An 18,121-nucleotide genomic window follows, 5' to 3' on the forward strand; every position below is an offset into this window, starting at 1 on the left:
TCTCTCCTTCTTTTCCTCAATCTTTCTCCCCCCACCCTTGTCTTTCTCTCCTTACTTTTACTCCTTAGTACTATATATTGCTGTTTTGGAGCATCTAAGAAAATTCAACAATATGATCATCTTTTCATATTAAGATATATGGAGTTACACTTGTCTTACAGTGTTTTGTTTTTTGTTTTTTTTACAAAGTAGTCTCGGATCTGAGCCAAGATTTCTGAAACCAGTCTCCTCTTACTGATGGACAGAGTTTTTGTTTCCCAGTTCTTTGCTTTTATAAACAACATTTTAATACATATTTTTGTACATCTAGCTAAAAACAAAACAACAACACAAACAAACACACCAGCAGTGTAATGAAAACAACCCTGATTCGTTGAAGTCTATCAGAATTTATTCTGGGACTTGAATAGGGTCCCCATCCTAAATCACATGGGTAAGGTCTACATACCTAAACGTAAAAGGGTCTCAGCCAGTAAGGATAAAGGGAGACCATACATTTTGGCTAGATACCCTATAGTGTCTACTACAAGCCTTTTGTTTTAATTGTGATAAAATATATGTAACATAAAATTTACCATTTTTAACCATTTTAAAATGTACAGTTTAGTGGCGTTAAGTATATGTAAATTGTTGTGCAACTATCACCAAGTCCATCTCTAGAACTTTTTCATCTTCTGAAACTGAAACTTTGTACCCCTTAAAAATGAAGTCCCTTTCCTCCTATCTTTGACAACCACCATTCTATTTTCTGTTCTATGAATCTCACTGCTCTAGGTACCTCATATAAGTGGAATCATACAGTTATTTTTCCTTTTGTAACTGGCTTATTTCACTTAGCATAATGTCTTCAAGGTTCATCCATGTTGTAGCATATAACAAGAGTTTCTCTTAAAGACTGAATAATAATCTATTGTATGGTTATACCACATTTTGTTTACCAAAACATCCATCAACAGGCACTTGAGTTACTTCCACCTCCTCGCTATTGTGAATAATGCTACTATGAACACGGGGTTACAAATATCTGTTTGTGTCCCTATTTTCAATTCTTTTGTATATATGCTCTGAAATGGGATTGCTGGGTCATATGGTAATTCTATTTTTAATCTTTTTGAGGAGACTCCATACTGTGTACCATCTTACATTCCTACCAACAATGTTCAAGGGTTCTAATTTCTCCACATCCTCACCAACACTTGTTATTTCTGTTTTTTTCCATCATAGTCATTGTAATGTATGTAAAGTAGTATCCCATTGTCATTTTGATTTGCATTTTCTAAATAATTAGTGATATTCAGCATCTTTTTATGTGCTTTAGCAGGGTTGGGGGGAGAGAGAGGCAGAAAGAGAGGGAGACAGAAACTCATGAGGACTCTGCACTCAACGGGGCTTGATCTCATGACCCTGAGCTCAGACCTGAACCAAAAACACCAACAGTGGGAAACTATACCAACTGCACCATCCAGGGGTCCTGCAGTTCTTTATATGGAGTCTGGATTTTAACCTTTTATCAGTACATGATTTGCAAATATTTTCTCCATTCTATGGGTTGTCTTTTCACTCTGTTAATAGTGTCCTTCATGCATGTCTTTCAAGCTTTTAATTTTGATGCATCTCAATTAACCTATTTTACTTTTGTTGCCTGTGTTTTTTAAAAAAAGATTTTATTTATTTATTTTGTTAGTATATCTATCTTTGTATTTAATTTAATACATCTTCTGGAGATAATTACATTGTTTCACAAATGGCTAAAATATGAAGTGGAGGGGGGGTCAACAGTCTCATCAGATTCTTTTTTTGGGGGGAGTTCTAATTTTATTTATTTATTTATTATTTTTTTATTGGAGTTCAATTTGCCAATATATAGCATATCATCCAGTGCTCATCCTGTCAAGTGCCCCCTCTCAGTGCCCATCACCCAGTCACCCCCAACCCCCGCCCACCTCCCTTTCCACTACCCTTTGTTCGTTTCCCAGAGTTAGGAGTCTCTCATGTTCTGTCATCCTCACAGATATTTTCACTAATTTTCTCTCCTTTCCCCTTTATTCTCTTTCACTATTTTTTATATTCCCCAAATGAATGAGACCAAATAATGTTTGTCTTTCTCCAATTGACTTATTTCACTCAGCATAATATCCCCCAGTTCTATCCATGTTGAAGCAAATGGTGGGTATTTGTCATTTCTAATGGCTGAGTAATATTCCATTGTATACATATACCACATCTTCTGTATCCATTCATCTTTTGATGGACACCGAGGCTCCTTCCACTCTTCAGAGTGTAGGGATAGAGGGAACATTCCTCAGCATCTTAAAAGCCATCTACGAAAAGCCCACAGCAAATATCATTTTCGATGGGGAAACACTGGGAGCCCTTCACCTAAGATCAGGAACATGACAAGGATGTCCACTCTCACCATTATTATTCAACATAGTACTAAAAGTCCTAGCCTCAGCAATCAGGCAACAAAAAGAAATAAAAGGCATTCAAACTGGCAAAGAAAAAGTCAAACTCTCCCTCTTTGCCGATGACATGATACTCTACAGAGAAAACCCAAAAGACTCCACCCCAAGATTGCTAGAAGTCATACAGCAATTCAGCAGTGTGGCAGGATACAAAATCAATGCCCAGAAATCAGTGGCATTTCTATACACTAACAATGAGACTGAAGAAAGAGAAATTAAGGAGTCAATCCCATTTACAATTGCACCCAAAACCATAAGATACCTAGGAATAAACCTAACCAAAGAGGTCAAGGATCTATACCCTAAAAATTACAGAACACTTCTGAAAGAAACTGAGGAAGACACAAAGAGATGGAAAAATATTCCATGCTCATGGACTGGAAGAATTAATATTGTGAAAATGTCAATGCTACCCAGGGCAATTTACACATTTAATGCAATTCCTATCAAAATAACATGGAATTTCTTCAGAGAGTTGGAACAAATAATCTTAAGATTTGTATGGAATCAGAAAAGACCCCGAATAACCAGGGGAATATTAAAAAAGAAAACCAGAGCTGGGGGCATCACAATGCCAGATTTCAGGTTGTACTACAAAGCTGTGATTATCAAGACAGTGTGGTACTGGCACAAAAAGAGACACATAGATCAATGGAACAGAATAGAAAACACAGGAATGGCCCCTCAACTCTATGGTCAACTAATATTCAACAAAGCAGGAAAGACTATCCACTGGAAAAAAAAAGACAGTCTCTTCAAAATGGTGCTGGGAAAATTGAACAGCCACATGCAGAAGATGAAACTAGACCATTCTCTTACACCATACACAAAGATAAACTCAAAATGGATGAAAGATCTAAATGTGAGATAAGAATCCATCAAAATCCTAGAGTACACAGGCAACACCCTTTTTGAACTTGGCCACAGCAAATTCTTGCAAGATACATCTATGAAGGCAAGGGAAACAAAAGCAAAAATGAATTATTGGGACTTACTCAAGATACAAAGCTTCTGCAGCAAAAGAAACAGTCAACAAAACTAAAAAAAGATTTCATTTTAAAGAGAGAAAGAGAGAGAGTGCAAGTGAGCAGAAAAGGGAAGGGCAAAAGGAGAGAGAAAATCTCAAGCAGACTCCCTGCTGAGTGCAGAGCCGCACTCAAGGCTTGGTCTCAAGACTCTGAGACCATGACCTGAGCCAAAATCAAGTTAGATGCTTAACGGACTGAGCCACCCAGGCACTCCAGTGCTTTTGATGTCACATCCAAGAAATACTGCCAAATCCAATGTTATAATGTACTCTGTCCTTGATTCTAAGAATTTTATAGTTTAGCTCTTATGTCTAGGTCTTTGAACAGTTGAGTTAATTTTTATGTAAGGTGTTAATAAGTAAGGGTCCAGTTTCATCCTTTTTTATATGAATTTTCAGTTTTCTCACCACTATGTGTTAAAAAGGCTATCCTTTCTACATTGAAAAACTGTTGAAAATCACTTGATCATAGAAGGGAAGCCTATTTCTGGACTATCTATTCCATTGGGTCTATATGTCTTTAGAAATCTTATATAACATACACATTTGAAGAACAGTTCCATATTGGAGGCACCTGGGTGGCTCAGTTAGGCATCTGACTCTTTCAAGATTTTGTTTATTTATTTGAGAGAGAGAGAGAATGAGAGACAGCACAAGCAATGGGGAGAGGTAGAGGGAGAAGGAGAAGCAGGATCCCCACTGAGCAGGGAGCCAAACGCATGATTTGATCCCAGCACCCTGGGCTCATGACCTGAGTTGAAGGCAGATGCTTAACCAACTGAGCCACCCAGGTGCTCCAAACATGTGACTCTTGATTTTGGCTCAGGTCATGATCTCAGGGTTGTGGAGCCCAGCCCATCAGGCTCTGCACTGGGAGCCTGCTTCAGATTCTCTCTCCTCTCTCTCTGCCCCTCCCCACTCTAAAAAAATAAAATTAAACTAATAATTAAAAATTAAATGAAGAACAGTTCTATTTTTCATCCTTAATGTACGTATTTAGTTTTATAATATAACAGTTATGTCAGAAAAATTCTCCCAGGTTCTAAGGGAAAAAGAGTTTACAATGAGCACTATTAAAAGAACCATTGTAGAAGGCATAATAGCAAGAAATATGAAGTATTAAAATATTTTAATGTTTACATATACATACTAAAACATAAATCCAAATGAACATTACATTCTTTTAATGTAATGCCACTACAATGCCACTACAAACATCCAGAGTTTTGCTTTATGGCTTTCAGAATGATGTTAAACTTGGAAATAGCCAAATTTCAAAAGGAAAGGGAAATAAAATTAAACCTGTAACTAAAGTGCAGTAACCGCTGAACATCAAATTTAAATAGAGAAGCTAATAACCATGAAGTCTCCCTTAATGTTCCAAAAAAAAAAAAAAAAGGTAGTGTCAGGGAAAAGAATTATGCAAAGGTACTCATTAATTCAACACATACTGAGTGCTTATTATATGGTACGTACAGGGAGAACAAAGAGAAATGGACAATTGCAGACATTCTGTCATTTTAATGATAACTGACTGGTACGCCTTTATAAAGAAAGAAACACTCTGATTTGCAATGGCCAAAAGGGCCAACCATTTTATACAAGAGTTGAGTGTGGGAGAAGCAGCCAGGGGCAGGACCAATAGGAAAGAAGAGCTGTAGGACGAAGTAAAGAAAAGGGCAGAAGAAAGCTAGGAGAAATCAGAAGTAGTAGGGCTTAGACACGGCACTAGGGGTGGGAACAACACACATTCCAACAGAAGACAGAAGAGCTCTGTTGTGTGGGCAGTAAGAACTGGAACAGCCACCTTCCCCTGAAAGGACTTGAAAAGTCCTTGTCTCTTTCAGCATCTCATTGTTCAAAACAGAAAACATTCTTGGGTCTCTTGAGAGCTTCTAAAGCTTAGTATCAGCATGCCTTAGTGAGGGTACATCAAGCAGTACGACTTAGCAATCACGAAGGAAACAGGAAGAGGAAACTACATACTAAACAAAATGACACGTTAGGCCATAATAGGTACTGTGTCACAACAGAATATTATGGGCTATGATATAAAATGCATACAAACAAGCAACTGAACAAAATGATAATTACCTCAAAGAAATTACCTTAGAATATGGATTCTAAACTTCCTTAAGTCAGGCAAAAGGTAGCAGTATAAGAAAGCTGCTTTATCTCCAGAAACAGTTTTTAAAATGTAGCAGAGCAAGGCAGATTTGGCAGCTCTGTCCTGAAAGCAGGCAGGTGCAAAGGACTGTTGGGAGACGATTCTCCATGGGAATCTTCTGTTTATGAATGTCTTATGTCAGATGCATCAACAGCTTTTAATTGGGACAATCTTTTCAAAGATGTTTATATAGCACACAGTCTTGGAAAATATAGATAGTGTCTTCCTCTGAGACAAAGAACAGATTATTTGCTGTTCGGTATTAAAAAAGGATAGTATCTCCTTGGGGGGCAAAAGTTGGACATGTTTGGTTACAATCTTCTTATAAAAAATTGTGTTCCTTGGGGCACCTGGATAGCTCAGTCTGTTAAGCGCCTGACTCTTGATTTCAGCTCAGGTCATGATCTTGGGGTCCTGGGATGGAGCCCTGTGTCTGGCTCCTATGCTGCAGAGTCTCCTTGTCTCTCCCTTCTGCTCTACTCCTCCCACCCTCCCCCGCCCCAACTTGTACACACACACACACACACACACACCACACACACTCTTTCTCTCTAAAATAAGTAAAAGTAAATTTATAAAAAATTATATTCTTTAAGTATGGTGTCCTCAGCTATGGCTCAAACCTGGGCCTGCCTTTGTACTGGCTTGTAGGACTTGAGAGGCAAAGAGAACCAACATGAAGTTCACAGCGCTTGCTGTGCCTTGATATTAGTCCTTTGTCTCTGACTCATGAGTCTTCTCCCCCATATCCATGAAACTGTGGTAGGCTAATCCTTCACAGTTCGTGCCAGGGCATTGACCCAAACCTAAGGATTAGAATGAAATTCAATTTGGCAAATAGAATTGTATACTGTGTTGGGAGAACATGGTCAATAATCAGCATCAAAAAGTCCAACATGAAGTTAAAGGACATCCAGACAGGCAGATAGAATCCAACCACAGAACATACACAAACAAGCAAAAATGTAGACTGGCAGACTAAGTTAGTCTGTTAGCAGATAGCAGACTTCTAAAACGAATCTGGGGTTCAGAAGTAGAATTAGTCTGGTAGCAAAAGGAAAAGCAAAAGCAAAGCAGTTCCTTAATCTTAAAAGGACTAGAATATTAGGCAAGCTACAAAATCTGGCACTTAAGCCAAAAGAACAAAAAGAAAATTCAGGGGGCACCTGGGTGGCTCAGTCGGTTAAACATCTGAGTCTTGATCATAGCTCAGGTCTGGATCCTGAGTTCATGAGTTTAAGCTCCACATACAAAGAAAAGAAAAGAAAATTCAGACTTAAGATAGGGTAGACAACGACTTTATGTGATAATAGCAATATGAGGCTGGGAACTAGATTGTAGAATAATATATATCCTTAATTCCCTCCTATATAACTTTACATTTGCTGTAGAGACTGAGGTATGACGATAGGATTCAAGTGGCCCTAAGGTGGGAAAAGAAGGGATTTAAATCTGAAGTTAAGACAGGGTCCAAAAAAACTTATGCTAAAAATCAAGTACAGAGTAATGTCAGTGACACAGAAAAATGGTCCATTTGCTTTATATGATTACAAGTGTCTAGAAGGGTAGCTATTAAAGTTATTTACAGATTCTGAGTCATGTAAGGCTGTTAAATAATATCATACCATGGACATATCTAAATTAGAGCATCTAGACTCTTTTTTATGAGACGTTCTCAGTAAAAAGCTGTGTGGTACATAATGTTAATTGGAAAAGGTAAAATGCTCTCATGAGCAAATAAAATTACCTAAGCTTATATATTTTCCCAGAAGATAGACATTTGGCATTTAAAACTAAGACAGCAGTGGAAGGTTAGGCAAAGAAAAATGAAAAAGCTATTGCTCTTTTGAAAGGCTTGCCCACCTCTACCCTTTTGTGAAACAAGTGTCCCATGGGTTTTAGCATAGAAAAAACAGTTGGACTGTTTTTGTCTGTGTAAATATAGAAGGCTATCACAAAACAAAGCCTCTGGAGATAAAAGTATTTCATCCTTTGGCTTAAATTCAACACACTACTTCTGAATCAGTTCTATTATGTCTACTTCTATCTTTTGTACTGCATTACATTGCTAGCAAGGATACATTTCTAACAAGTCTTACCTTTCCTTTTATCTATTTGTACTTGGCACTATGATTAACTGTACTTTGCTCTGTTTCTCTAGGTGTTATTAGTTACTAAGTTTTCTTCCATCCCTCCTCATTTTCAACTCTCTTCTGTTGGTCCTCTTATTTTGCTTTTTTCTTGTTCTATCTAATTAGAGGTAGTAAGGAAAATGGTACAAAACCAAGAGACTAAAAGTAACGACAATCTACCAGTCATGTCTGCTGCAAATTTTACTTTTGCACTATATTGCTGCCAATTCTTTGCTTTTGCCAGCAGTCAATTTTATCTCTATGTTTTGATTTTTAATTTTAACACACACACACACACACACACACACACACACACATACATACATATGCTTTTACTGCACTGGTCAGTCAAAATTCCAACCCTGGCTCAACAATCTTATCTGCCCTTTCTACTTTTAAATCCAAATCACTTCATTAGCATATCAGAAGACCAAACCAACACTGCCTAGCACCTTTAGCCAGTCCCAGCATCATGACATCTGTACCAAAAGACTGTCTCACCATGTCAATCAACCCTGTTATCTTTGAGCACTGATCTAAAAGCACACTTCTCCCTTGTCTTCATGTTGCTGGCCTTTCCTACTCCCATCCTCCCATTCCCCTCTACTCCTTAGCACTTTTTTTTTTTTTTAAGTAATCTCTGTGCACACCCTGGGGCTTGAACTCAAGACCCTGAGATCCAGAGTTTCGTGCTTTGCTGATCGAGGCAGCCAGGGGCTCCTCATTTGTACTTTCTTATTCCTAGTTCTTTCCATAATAGACTCTACCTCCCAGTCCTGTCTTATACCCTCAACTTTTCCACAGAATCCTTTCTAACATAAACCTGGCTCTGCCCTGAAGGCAGTGCTAATCTTAATCTCTACCACCCTCTCCCCCCAACTCCCCACATGAGGGTGTGGAACTGCAGGAACTGGCATTGTCTAGGCTCTCTTCTGCTAGAGCCAAGCTATACTCTTTTATAGAAGTCCCTATCCTTTGGGACTCCTGACATCTTTACCCTATACCCTTCTAGTCACTGTTGGTACTGGCTTTTTAAAATCACTCTTCTGATATTCATTAAGGGCTTTGAAACCTGGTTCCCATCATCTGTTTCTATCCCAACTTCTGCCATGATTCCAGAAGATTCTAAAGTTTATGTATATAACCCATTTATCAGTTTAGTCTTGAAATACCTAGAACACCTACTCAACATACCTTCCTTTCAACTCTACTTTTGCTACCCACTGCCAGGGCCACACATTGGCTTCCATCATCACCTGAACTGCACTATCTCAGAAATAGCAAACTCTGGAATCCCAGCTGCTAATCAGAACTTTCTATTCTATGACCTTTCCCTTTATACTACATCTTCAATCATACAATGCCCTCTAATTTCTTAATGGCTCCATTTTCTTAGCCCAATGGGCCCCTCGTGGCACCTCTTCCTTTCTAACCCATCCTGGACTTCATGGCTAAATATCTGAGCTATTTTCCCATGAACAATCTAGTCCCTTGCACTACTAGTCTTTTACTGTACTTGTCAGTTAAAACTCCCACTCTGGCCCAAAGATCTATTCTTAAATCCAAAAGACTAAACACTATAGGAGATAAATTACACAGCTATACTGACATCTCTAAGAATTCATGTTCTCCAACCTGGCAGGGCTAACAGTATTCACTAATCAATTTCCCTTATCTAGGCCCATACTTGTCTTCACTTTCTTTCCTCCAGTCTCAGAAAATGAAGTATCTGTCCATTCCAAGTCAATCTGTCAACATTTTCTAGAGCAAAGTAATCAATCCAACAGGACAGCCCTTTCAGCTTCGGTCATTTCAGCATTCTCAGATTGCAAGGAGGAGCAATTTATAATCAAACCACTTAAGACTGCCTTCACAACTGGGATCCAAGGACAGGAAGTGGATTTTATTCATCTGTGAAGTAGTTAGAATACAAGCTTTGTAATCATATTGACCTGGAATTGAATCCTGGTTTTACTCATTAAGCATCACCTTAGCCATGTTTTCTTAACTTATCTCTCCCTGTTTTCTTTCCCATGTTCGCAAGATGGGGATAAAAATACTAATATACAACTAGTCACATTGTTATAGGAATAACATGTGAGCTATTTTGTGTATAACTGCTAGTCTCTCAATAAACATTTGTTGAATAGTGCATAAATAGTAGGTTCTACCTAACTACAGTTGTTAGGATTTAATGAGATAATATATATACACAAAAGCTCCTGTATACTATCATAAGAGATGAACATATTATCTGTGATCTTGATGACAGCAGTTTAGAGATAAGCAAATGTAATTAAAGCAATGACTTAGAATGTTAGAGCTGGGGGGCAGTGCAAGCAGTTAGCCAAGGAAAATGCGTGAAAAACAAGAGAGACTTCCATTTAATATGTGCTGTGTAAATTTTGCCCCCCCCCAAAAATATTTGTTATTCTAAAATTTTTAGGTGAATGCAACTTTTAAAAAGAGGAAAAGGAAAACAAAATCAAGACAATCCATTCATTCTTGGCTTTCACCTAATTTTCTTCCCTCAGCTCAGAGAGATTTCAATCATCTCTTCTTTCTCTTGCTTCCAAAGCTATTCACATCTTTTATATTCTTAAGGAAACAACACAAAACAAAAACACTTTAAATTTTCTACTCAAAAATTAATTAATTAATTAATTAATTAATTAAAATAAAATAAATTGTCTACTCCATTGGCTTCTGGGAGTATTTTTGTGTACTCCTTTCTTTTGTAAGACCTTCAAATGTCGGTAGGTCACAGAGTGTTATCCTTAGGCTACTACTTTCCTGGCTTATACACTGTGGATATATCGGCTACTTTTATAAATTTAACTACAGTATAAATGCTGATAACCTCCAAATCTATTTCTACAGTGCTGGCTTCTCCTCTGGGTTCAAACTTGCTGGACAGTGTCACCCAGACTGGCCCAGAGACATCTCAAACTCAACATGTTAAAAACTGAACTTAACCTACATCCTCTCCTGACATAGTTTCTGACCTATATATCACACTATTATTTCTTGTCTCTTCAGCTTTTGTTCATATTGTCTCCATTATTTAAAATTAATGCCTTTCTTTCCCTTTCTCTTAAGAGTCCTACTTGTCACTAAGAGGACCTCAGGTGCTACATTCTCTACGAAGGTTTTTTTGAACCTACCTTCCTCCCTTTAAGAGTAGGTGCCCCTCTTCTCCATTCTCATTTTACCTTGTTCTTTTCTATATATTGTATTTCCCATATAGTATAATAACTATTGTGTGTATGTCTGTCTCCTCCACTGATCTTTGTAGCTCAGAGCCTAACCTACAGTCTGGTAAATAGCAAGCAATCAATAGATGTTTATTTAATGGTTGAATAAATAGAGAGGAAGGGAGGGAGGGAATAGGGGAGTGAGGGAAAGGGGAGAAAGAGGAGGAATGATCATGTAGGGCTTTAGTGGTGGAAGTAAGAGAAACCATCCTGTCAGACCCAGGCCTCTGACCTTCAGAAAAACTGTCATTTCAGCTCAACTCCACATATCAATCCCTGGTGTAACAGGAGAAAAAAACAAGAAAGAACAGAGAAAAGACAAAAAAGAAAAATATAGACATTGTGGTAGACAGATAATGGAAACCTTCTCTCCCAGGGGCACCTGGGCAGCTTAGCTGGTTAAGCATATGCCTTCGCCTCAGGTCATGATTCCCGGGGTCCTGGATTTGAGGCCTGCATCAGGCTCCCTCTCAGAGGTGAGTCTGCTTCTCCCTTTCCCTCTGCCCTTTCCCTTGTTCATGCTCCCTTTCTCTCTCTCTCTCTCTCTCAAATAAATAAATAAATAAAACCTTTATTTAAAAAAAAAAAAAAGGAAATCTTCTCCCCAAAAGATGTCTATATCCTAATCCTCGGGACCTGTGACTATGTCGCCTAACATGGCAGGAAGGATTCCACAGATAGGCCTAAATTAAGGTCTTCAGGTGGGAGATTATGCAAATGAGACTACTCTAATCACAAGGATCCTTATAAAAGAGAGAGGGAAGCAGGAGAATCAGAGTTAGAGAAGGAGATGGGATTATGGGAGCAGAGGCCAGAGTGATGTAATTGCTGGCTGGAGGCCACAAGCCAAGGAATATAGGCAGCCTGAAAACTGGAAAATAAAGGAAATAGATACTTCCCTATGGGCTCTAGAAGAAACACAACCATTACTTTGATTTTAGCCCAGTGAAACCCATTTTGAACTTCTGACTTCCAAAACTGTAAGATAATAAGTTTGTGATATTTGAAGCCACAAAATTTAAGGTAGATTGTTATGGCAACAATAGAAAAATATTATAAAAGCATATGAAATGAAATATAACAAGTAACATCTACAACTCAAAATATGAATTCAAATTGCCATTCATAACGTATCAAAATTCACTGTTTTTGATAATTGTATAAAATATTTATACATAGATCAACATATAAATAAATAAAAGGACTTCCTGGATATAACATGATCATTTATAAGATAATTTGGTAATCTTTTAAAGATGGATATGAAGAATCAAAGAAGCTCTAATTTCTTAAAAAAAAACACTTTTTTTTTAGAGAGAGGGAGGCTTTTTAAGTGGGGAGGGGCAGAGGGAGAGAGAGAATCTTTTTTTTTTTTTTTTTTTTTTTTGAGAGAGAGAATCTTAAACAGACTCCATGCCCAGCAGACTCCAGCCCAATACAGGGCTCGATCTCACAGCTCTGAGATCATGACCTGAGTGGAAATCAAGAGTTGGAAGCTCAACTGACTAAGCCACCCAGGTAACCCTAAAAAACACATTTCTAAGAGAGGTATGAGGAAGAACTAATGCTAAATGTAAGCTATTTTAAAAGGGATTTTAATAAGTAACTGAAAGATGTCATATATTTCACTTCTGTGACATTTAAATACAAAAACAAATATAGGAGCCTTGTTAATATGATCTGACTTTTTAAATATGGAAGCCCCGCCTACCTAATTTGCTTATTTGCATTATCTTTCCCCAACAACACATATGTCAAGATATCTTGAAAATATTTTAAGACTAAGGTGTACCTAATTTATTATAAATCTCATAGCCAGAGTTCAAACAACGTACTTTCCTTTGTCCTTTAGCCATTCTGGGTTCTTTTCTTCTTCTTTTAAATCAAAAAGTTCAGGAATATCAGTATTCAGTGCTCTTCGTGCCTCTGCTTGTTTGTGTAACCACTGAAATCAGAGAATAAAGTCTAATGAAGGACACAAAAGTCATATTTTTATTAACAGCTACTTTGAGATATCTCAGCTTCTACCATAAGATGGAAATACTATTTGTTATGGACTAAATATTTGTGTTTTCCAAAATTCATATTTTGAAGTTCTAATCCCCAATATGATGGTATTTGGAAATAGGACTTTGGGGAGGTAATTAGATTTAGATGAGGCCATGAGGGTGGGGACCCCATGATGAGATTAATGTCCTCATTAGTAGAGGCATAGCTCTCCTACCACTCCTTGCACTCTGATCTTGGACTTTCTAGACTCCAGAACTTTGACAAAATTCTGTTGTTTAAGCCACCCAGTCTAGGATATTTTGTTAGAGTAGCCTGAGTAGACTAATATATTATTTGATAATGTGATTTTAAACTTTCAGTTTTTGTCCTTTTTGGCTTAACATTACTAGCTGGTCAAGATCAAATGTATGAAAATTTCTAGTGCAAATTTCCTACAAATTTCTGGGAGTTCATGTGATTATTATTTTATTTTTCTTGTTCATAATATATTTGTTTTTCCATATTCAAAAAATATACATGACTTTTAAATAATTATAATTTTCTAATTCTAGAAATAATTTTACAAATAATAAAATTTAGAATACATTGTTTAATAAGAAAATAGTAATATTTATAAATTGTCATCATGTCTTAAGGATCTTTAATTACTTCCACAACTTTTCAATTGTGAGAGGCAACAATTAATACCTTGTAGTAAAAAATGCAGTTCTTAGTGCCTATATACAACTAAAGATACAACATTCAAAATCCCAGGACCCAGGAATTTATAAATTTATAAACTGAATGAGAGATATTCTAGAATGTCACATTAGAAATTACTGATGTTAATAATAATTAGTTGTAATAACATTAAAACAATACATGTCCAAATCCCTTACCAAACACATATTGATCCCTTACTAAAATACAAGTTTATAAATCTAAGATAGGAAGTGATGCATTTGACAAAACAGATGGCAAGTGTAACAGTTTACCTTCTGGAATAAGCAATAATACTGCATACTAAATCAATGTTCTCTCATCAGTGTTCAGGAGGCAAAAAAAATTCTGCAAAATATAGGTTTTTTTTTCAAAACAAAATACTAAAATGTATTCAAGAAGTAATATCTTAAGTGTAATAAATATTTAAGAAATTCAAAACCCAGTATTAGTTTTAATAGATGAAATAAAAAATCAAGTATTTTCATTTGTGATCACTGTAACTAAGAACAAGTATATCTACCTCCTCTTCTTCTGCTACTTGTGATTCTCGAAGTGCAGTTGGAAATACTCGAGGGGTAAAGTTGATTTTAATACTGCCAATAGAGCGAGGAGCAGGAATACTATCTTCCTTTAACTTCTCCAAAAATATATTTTCTGAATTTCTTCCTTCAAAAGCAATATTAGCAAGTGAGTTATCTTTCTCTTATTTTCTAGATAACAATCAAACTGACCTTTAATCACACATCAAAGCTACTTCTAAAATTCTATACAAATAAATCAAAGATAATCTCTGCTAGAAGCAATGTAAAATCCATTATCAAAAGTGTGGCACCTAGTTATCTGTTCTTTAATCAATGACTTCAGCTACTTTTCTAGGATTCTCTTTGTTAAAACAGAAAGAGAATTTTAATTTACATTCATTCCAGGGAAGGGCACCCTGAGCAACTCTACATCCGCTTTAGAAAGCCATCATTACCAATGCTATCTCTATTTCCCTTAAAATCCTACAGCAATATCTTCTATAAGCTTCCTTATGACAGTATAAAAATTTTTCAGCCATCAGAGATAGCTAATGAGAATAAACAAAGAGCAATAATGAAAAGCTATACATTTTTAAAAGATTTTTATTTTTTAAGATTTATTTATTTATTCAGAGAGAGAGAGAGAGAGGCAGAGACACAGGCAGAGGGAGAAGCAGGCTCCATGCAGGGAGCCCAACGTGGGACCCAATCCCGGGTCTCCAGGATCACACCCCGGGGCTGCAGGCGGCGCTAAACCACTGCGCCACCGGGGCTGCCCAAAAGCTATACAATTTTTGTATACAGTTTGATGTAATAATGATTAAGTCAATATAAGAGGAGAAATTATGCGTTAGAATATAACATATATGAGGAAAAGGAAGGAAAGGTAACTTAAAAAAAAAGGTAACTTTAACGATGCAAAAGTACAAAAAATACGATACACTGATTTAAAAGGCAATGTCAAAACTTTAAAAACAGATTTTCCACAAATATGAAGAGGAATATCCTTAATATAAAATGAATACATACAAAAAAGAAAACAAGAAAGCAGTATCAAAAAAAATTTGAGTGCAAGTTTTCTACAGATGCCTGTGGTTGAGACATCTATCCTTCAGGATCCTATCCATTCTCCCCTCTTCCTTTTAGAGATAGAATTTGAGTTCTAAGCTAAGCATATGACTGTGTCATGCTAAAATCTAAACTCAGCCTTCCTTAAGATTAGGTGTGATTATATACCAAATCTGAGACAACAAAATGTAAGGATCAAGAGATAAAAGCCAAATGATGCGATGACAGAGATGGCCACTAGCCTGGATGGCCTTATAGAACAAAGTCATCTCTCAGGCCAACATGGATCACTGTTACATAATAAGTATTAGATTATGGAGAACTAAATTCTGTTTTATTTGATCTGTAATTTTGGATCTCCTTATAACAATTAGCTTTAACCTACCTAATACAATGTCCCAAGAATTTTATATCGAAGTAAATTGCTTACTTATAAAGACAAAAGACACTCCTAGATACATAAGAACTAAGTAAATATACTACCTCACCATCTTTTCAAGTAAATTAATCAAAGGAATGTTCCAGAACATGAAGAAATGAAATTAAGAACCCAAGAATAGGGAATTTAAGGGTAAAAATTAAAAGGACTGGTTTTCTCCACAGTGGAGAACACTAAAAATGTTCTTTAAATGTTAGTATAACGGAATAAGATCCTTAAATGTTAGTATAACGGAAGGAAAACAGAAGAAAAAAAATGAAGTATATAACTTTAGATTATTATATTAATGATTACTAGGATACAGAACATGAAGGGAGTAGCACTATTTTCCATAATTAAAAATTATTTTCTTATTAATTTTGCTAAAATAAACATTTTTAAATGTGCATGAAGAAACATTAAAGTGACCACCAGTTACATTAAAAACAAAATTATCTGAACTTCCAAACTCTTACTGTAAAATAAGACAAGCAATAAAACATAAAAAGAAATTAGCTGTTTTTAGCATAGGTTAAAGTTTTAAAAACTTACAATTTCTGGATAAAATGCTATAAACACATAAAATGCTTCATAAAAATATGACAAAGTTTCAAATATACAGTTCAGTTTAAAAAGTAAGCAAAGAAAGTCTTATCAGTGATTTATAGTAGTGATCAGTGATTTACAGTCTTTTCAATGATTTACTCTGTAATCCAAAACCTGACAAAATTAAAAAAAAAGCTGTTTGGAAAGATATCTATATCTGAAATCATATATAGAGGCCAAATCCTGGAAATTTAATGCTGATATAATTACAGAGGTGGGAAGCTGGAAATGGAACTGGAAGCTTAGAACGGCTGCAATCTTAGTGGGATACTTATAAAATCACTGTCTTGGTCCAGGAAAAGTGAAGCCTATTCTTCCTGGGGCTTTAGACAGGAAGCTTTAGACAGCTTTAGACAAAAAAAAAAAAAAAAAAGTCTCTTGTGAGAAATCAAAACTCCAGGTGTCCCTTGTGAGCAAGTCACTTCCACAAACCAGAACACCTGAGATTTTTTTATAGGCACCCATAAAAAAAACCCTTGCTGAAGATGAACACAATCAAAAACTACAAATCACATGAGGAAACAATCCAGTACAAAAGGAGAGTGAGCAGACATGACAAAACAGGAGGAATGGCTTCCTAAGAATTTCAAAGAACAGAACAATCTGAAAGAGATTAAAATAATTTTAAACATGTTTATTTAGAAAGCAAAGATGGGATAAATCCATAATAAAAAATGAAGAAGCTAATGACAAAAGAACAAACAAACAAAAAAAAAGATGGAACTTCCAAAATGAAAAATATTGTCACTGAAATTTAGAATATGTTTAACAGCACATTAGGCATTATTGAAGAAAATATGCAAACTAGAAGAGATCTGAGGATAACATACAGAATGCGTCAAGAAATATAGAGAACAGAGAAAGATATTTCAAGATAATAGCTTAGGACTTCTCAGAACTTTATTGAAGACATACATTCTTTGAATAAAAGTGTATTTTCCAAGTTCTGACATTATGAAACAAAAATAAAACTACACAAAGACTAATAAAAGTACATCAAAGTGAAGAATTTTAAAGCAACTAGAGACAAAGGATGGCTTACCTTATAAAGGATCAATAGATCAAGAACAGACTTCTGAGCAACATTAGGGGGCAAAAAGGCAATAGAAAAATATCTTCAAATTACTGATAGTAACTATCAATGTGGAATTCTGCAACCAGCAAAACCATCCTTCAAGAAGTATATATACTGACTGAATTTAACATCCACAAATCTTCATTAAAGAACTACTAAAGGATTTACTTGTAAGGGGAAGGTAATTTAACCCACACAGAAGTGGAACACAAGAAGCAAAGACATATTAAAAATAAATAAATATGCATCCATCTAAACTAGTATGACTATACAGTGGGAAAAAAACCCATACTAACAATAATGACTATATTTAGGGATTTAAAAATAAAGTGAAGTCAATTCATCTTCCTACCCCCTAAGAAGTGACTAAAATGTTTAGACAATTTCATAGAATATGGGTATAACTGGAATTTATGTACTAAATTTCTTTGTAATATTTACAACTATGTAGAGATTAACCTTAAATATTTGTTTAATATGCATGTTACTATTTAATAATTAGAATTATATCTATGTACCAAAACATAGACAAAAAATTTAATATTAATCAAGGAACAAAAATAGAATACACATCTTTGGGATTTTTTATTCAATTAAATTTTATTATTTTTTAAGTTACACATTATTTTTTATTAAAATATAATTAACATACAAGGTTATATTAGTTTCAGGTGTA

The 18,121-nt window shown here is 35.7% G+C and overlaps 1 protein-coding gene across 5 annotated transcripts in view; it reads right to left on the reverse strand.

The window, feature by feature from the left end:
- Positions 1 to 18,121, reverse strand: part of DNAAF4 (dynein axonemal assembly factor 4) — a 103,197-nt gene that overhangs the window by 53,964 nt on the left and 31,112 nt on the right. For all 5 annotated transcript variants that reach the window (XR_011997390.1, XM_025996174.2, XM_025996238.2 and 2 more), the window contains exons 5-6: positions 14,278 to 14,423; positions 12,881 to 12,990 (exon numbers count right to left, since the gene is read on the reverse strand). Coding sequence is in view for 4 of the 5 variants with exons in the window: in XM_025996174.2 (XP_025851959.1) it covers positions 12,881 to 12,990; positions 14,278 to 14,423 (256 nt within the window). In the remaining variant the exon portion in view is untranslated. The remainder of the gene's footprint in view (positions 1 to 12,880; positions 12,991 to 14,277; positions 14,424 to 18,121) is intronic.

This window comes from Vulpes vulpes, chromosome 15 (assembly GCF_048418805.1).
Source record: "Vulpes vulpes isolate BD-2025 chromosome 15, VulVul3, whole genome shotgun sequence".
In the NCBI taxonomy this organism is placed as follows: Eukaryota; Metazoa; Chordata; class Mammalia; order Carnivora; family Canidae; genus Vulpes; species Vulpes vulpes.